This window comes from Sorex fumeus, unplaced genomic scaffold (assembly GCF_029834395.1).
Source record: "Sorex fumeus unplaced genomic scaffold, SorFum_2.1 ptg000051l, whole genome shotgun sequence".
Taxonomy (NCBI): Eukaryota; Metazoa; Chordata; class Mammalia; order Eulipotyphla; family Soricidae; genus Sorex; species Sorex fumeus.
In genome coordinates, this window is record NW_026606108.1 from 40462787 (window position 1) to 40467988 (window position 5202).

The following is a 5202-nucleotide window of genomic DNA, read 5'->3' on the forward strand; positions in this document are numbered from 1 at the left end:
TTATCTCCAGTAGTTAGAAAAATTCCTGCACCGAGAAATACTAGTTAAATATTCTCATGAGTTAAACTTTGTGTAGTGAATTTATTCCTTTATAAAGAAGATAAATAAAAATATAAATATATTACAATATAAATATATTCATTGAACCATCATATCTATATTTATCTATCTGAATAAGATTGCAGGACAGGTGAGAGGGGAAGAGTTCATTCCATGGTATGACGCAAAAAGCTTTTAAGCTATTTACTATTTTCAGCCTTGAAATGAAAACTCCCTGATGTTGTAAAGTAGAACGCTTGGTGGCGCTGCAGGCTAAGAGTAAAAAACTGCCATCTCCATAAAAGCTGAGCAGTTTTGAAACAAAGGAAACAGTTTACACTACCGGGGTAGGTTTCAGAGAGGTGAGAATACTTATGTTAATTCAAGAAGAACTAAATATCATTGTGCCAAGACGGGAGAGCTATCCGTAAAGCAATTATTTTGCGATTATTTGGATCTTCTGGACCTGGAGGAACCATGACTATCCTGCTACCCAAAGCACCACAGAAAAGGCAAGTGACCGCCATTATTTTTCTGTTATTGTGGGAGGTGAGTGGTGAGACCCTTAAGTATTCCATTCTAGAAGAGGGGGATGGCAGTTCCTTTGTGGCCAATTTAGCAAAGGATCTGGGACTGGGCTTAAAGGAGCTGACTGTGAGGGGTGCCCGGATTATTTCTAAGGGAAATAAACAGCATTTGCAGTTTGAGCAGGAAAGTGGGGATTTGCTCCTCAAAGAAAAACTGGATCGGGAAGAGGTGTGTGGTGACACAGACCCATGTATACTGCCTTTCCAAGTGTTACTGGAAAACCCGGTACAATTTGTTCAAGGTGAAATATACCTCCAAGACATAAATGATCATGCTCCGGAATTCTTGGAAAAGGAGATCCTCCTGAAAATCTCAGAAATCAGCCATCCAGGGACTGCATTTCCTTTAAAAATAGCTCAAGATTTAGATGTGGGTAACAACACAGTTCAGAACTATACGATTAGCACCAACTCCTATTTCCACGTTTCCACCCAAAGTCACAGAGATGGCAGGAAATATCCAGAACTGGTTCTGGATAAAGTACTTGACCGTGAGGAGCAGTCAGAGCTTAGGTTGATTCTCACAGCACTGGATGGTGGGTCACCACCTAGGACAGGGACCGCCCAGGTTCTCATTATGGTCCTTGACATAAATGATAATGCGCCTGAATTTGCTCAGTCTCTCTACCAGGTGCAGGTCCCAGAGAACAGTCCAATTGGGTCACTTGTCATTACTGTCTCTGCAAGGGACTTAGATGCTGGGACCCATGGGGAACTGTCCTACTCATTTTTTCAGTCCTCAAATCAAATCATGCAGTCTTTTGAAGTAAACACAGTCATAGGAGAAATTCGATTAAAGAAAATGTTGGATTTTGAAGAAATTCAATCATACCAAATAGAAGTTGAGGCCTCAGATGGTGGGGGTCTTTCTGGAAAATGCACGATTGCCATAGAAGTGATGGATGTAAACGACAATGCACCAGAACTGATTATGTCATTGCTCAACAACAATATCCCAGAAAACTCCCCTGACACTGTGGTGGCTATTTTCAGAATATCGGATCCAGACTCGGGGGACAATGGAAAAGTGATGTGTTCCATTCAAGACCATGTCCCCTTCCTTTTGAAACATACCATAGAAAACTTCTACACTTTGGTCACAGAAGGATCGCTGGACAGAGAGAGCCAGGAGGAGTACAACATCACCATCACGGTGACAGACATGGGCACCCCCAGGCTGCAAACACAGCACACCATCACGGTGCTGGTGTCCGACATGAACGACAACGCCCCCGCCTTCAGTCAGCCCTCCTACACCCTGCTGGTGGGCGAGAACAACAGCCCTGCACTGCACATAGGAAGCGTGAGCGCCTCTGACCCCGACGCGGGCAGCAACGCCCAGGTGACCTACTCTCTGCTGCCTTCCCAAGACCCACAGCTGCCGCTCGCCTCGCTGGTGTCCATCAACGCCGACAACGGGCAGCTGTTCGCGCTGCGCTCGCTGGACTTCGAGGCCCTGCGAACCTTCGAGTTCGGCGTGGGCGCGTGGGACCGCGGCTCGCCCGCGCTCAGCAGCCAGGCGCGGGTGCGCGTGCTGGTGCTGGACCGCAATGACAACGCGCCCTTCGTGCTGTACCCGCTGCAGAACGCGTCGGTGCCCTGCAGCGAGCTGGTGCCCAGGGCGGCAGAGGCGGGCTACCTGGTGACCAAAGTGGTGGCGGTGGACAGCGACTCGGGCCAGAACGCCTGGCTGTCGTTCCAGCTGCTCAAGGCCACAGAGCCCGGGCTCTTCAGCGTGTGGGCGCACAATGGCGAGGTGCGCACTGCGCGGCCGCTCAGCGAGCGCGACGCGCCCAAGCACAGGCTGCTGGTGCTGGTCAGGGACAATGGCGAGCCGCCACTGTCGGCCAGCGTCACGCTGCACGTGCTGCTGGTGGACGGCTTCTCGCAGCCCTTCCTGCCGCTGCCCGACGCGCCGCCCGACGCGCCTTCCGATGACCGCCTCACCGTCTACCTGGTGGTGGCCTTGGCCTGCGTGTCGTCGCTCTTCCTTTTCTCCGTGCTGGCCTTCGTGACCGTGCGCCTGTGCAGGCGGGCCGGCCCGCCTGCGGGGGTCCCCTACCCGCTGCCCGAGCCTCACTTCCCAGGACACCTGCTGGATTTCAGTGGCTCCGGGACCTTGTCACACAGCTACCGGTATGAGGTGTGTCTGGCGGGGGGCGCTGGCACGAATGAGTTCAAGTTCCTGAAGCCCATTCTGCCCAACCTTATGGGTGAAGGGCCTATTGGGGACATAGAGGAAAATTCTAACTTTAGAAACCAATTTGGTTTCAATTAATAATCTGATGGAATAAATATTTTCTAATGTATAAATTTCCAATCCCTTTCATGCACATAAATAACTTGACTCTCGCATGCACTTATTGTTATATTGTTATTTCAACCTGTGGAAGTGTTTTCTATCTAGAAGTTCTGGGTGGGATGTTCGTATTAGCCAGCTCAGATTTTGCATGTTCTTACAGTAGAGAAATGATGTTTCAAGTTATCAGCAGTGAGAATCTTTGCAGTGCCAAATGTTTTTTGGTGTTTGACATTGAGTTTCTACATCCTTGTCTTGTTAGGATTAAAAGAGTTATAATTTTTCATCCTATGCATGAATCTTAACTTCTGTGGAAGTGATGACTTTATGTTTTGTTTTGGGGCCACACTAGCTCTGTGCTCAGGAATCATTCTGGCAGAGCTTAGGGTTAGAGGGACCCCATATGTGGTGTCCTGGGTGGAACTCTAGTTGGCCATGTACAAGGCAGACATTTAATCTGCTTTAGTTTCTTGCTCCAATGCATAAAGCTTGCTACACTGTTAATTGTTGGATTTTTATAGTGTTGTTTTGAAAACACGGTTGCCTTTCTCAAATGAATCAACATTTTATCTGGATTTTTTCTAAATTGAATATTCGATATTATATATTCAGACCACCTGTTATTATTATTTTTTTGTTTTTGTTTCTTTGGGTGCTTGGGTGCACAGCTGACATCTGCTGGGAGGACTGCTTGGTGCTGGAGATTGAACCTGGGCTCATGAATGCAAAACTTTGCTCCAGCTCTTTGAGTCACCTGTCTAGCCTAGTTATTTTAAAAGGCAAATCCCATTTAAAAGGAGTGGAAAAATATTGGTGAACATGTTATTTTTTAAAAGTATTGATGACTACCTGCAGTATTCAGTGACTCCACTTGGCAGTGAGAATTGTTATACTCTTAACAGCTGAACCAGAACCTGTAACTTTGTCCCTGGTGATGGTTTGGCATGTTAACAACTATTCCTGTTTTATCTTAAAAAATAACATTGTCTCACAATTCAATCACTGATAACAAAAATTAAAGCCAAATAACATCATTTCTCATAGTCAAAATTATCATTAACATTATAAAATTTTTCTGCATGTGTATCTTAATATAAATTATTTTATAATAAACTTTTAATATTGCAATTAAAACTATCAGTTTGCTTGACTATAGTAAAACAAAGCAATTTGAAATGAGAGTTTGATAAATAATCCCTATAAATTAAAGAACAAGATTATGATGCATTTTAATATTAGCATCACTTAACTGTGCTTTTGTCCTCATCTTTATGATTTTTGTTATACAGAATTATCTTTCAAACTATTATAATATTACAGTTAATTAAAAAAATAATTCCCATAATTTTATAGACATTTTATGTTTCTAAATTTTAATCTAAACTTAGACAGTTTTTCCCCAAATTAACCAAGCCTGACTTCAGGTAACAATTTTTAAAGCTTTTAATTTTTTCCATGCTATTTACTTCAATTTTTCTAAAATCTTTTTTCTCCAATATCAGCTTTTTTCTCAAATATCAGCCTGAGTCATCTATTACATGGAGTGTCTTTTCTTTAGCTTCAATAATTGCCTGCATTTTCTCTTTCCTTTCCTTTCTATGTATATTTTAAATTATCATATACTTGCTAACAATATTCTTTGTATTATTAAATTTATAAAGAAATTTCTCAGTTCCATTGGTTTTTCTTGGAGTCATCCAGATTCATTGCACTGTCCTTCCATTGTTCATTGATTTGCTCAAGCGGGCACCCAGTAATGTCTCCATTGTGAATACTTGTTGTTACTGGTTTTGGCATATTGAATACATCACGGGGAGCTTGCCATACTCTGCTGTGCAAGTGGGATATTCTTGGTAGCTTGCTGGGCTCTCCGAGAGGGACATTCAGATTCATACTCAAATATTTTTCTTTCTAGATCTATTGCATACCTGGGAATTTCTTCCAATTTCTGTGTTTGATTTATTTTGTGGATTTGTTGTCATCTTTTTTTGGTTTGCTCCCTTGAGCTCCTGATGAATATTTTTATGATAAATTTATTGAGAACTGAAAAAATGAATATGTTCAGATGTTGATTTAATTATTTTGACAGGTTGTAATAGATTAGTCATTATTTCTAATATTTTAAAGGTATTTCTTAATTTTCTTCTTATATTCAAAATTGAGATGTTCAACATCCTGGTTTCCATTCATGTTTGACACTTGTACTTTCCTTTATATTCTAGATTAGGGATTGCTTTGTCACCTCCCAGTTTACATCTGGAAACATTGTCTAACATT

The 5202-nt window shown here is 42.7% G+C and overlaps 1 protein-coding gene across 1 annotated transcript; it reads left to right on the forward strand.

Moving 5' to 3' along the window:
* The first annotated feature begins 332 nt into the window (after positions 1 to 332).
* On the forward strand, positions 333 to 2964 carry LOC130033122 (protocadherin beta-17-like). The gene has a single exon (XM_056124839.1). The coding sequence runs from the start codon at positions 517 to 519 to the stop codon at positions 2902 to 2904; it is 2388 nt and encodes a 795-aa protein (XP_055980814.1). The 5' UTR covers positions 333 to 516; the 3' UTR covers positions 2905 to 2964.
* Positions 2965 to 5202: the final 2238 nt, after the last annotated feature.

Coding starts and splice junctions, on each gene's coding strand:
- LOC130033122 (XM_056124839.1), top strand. CDS start 517: ATGACTATCCTGCTACCCAAAGCACCACAGAAAAGGCAAGTGACCGCC.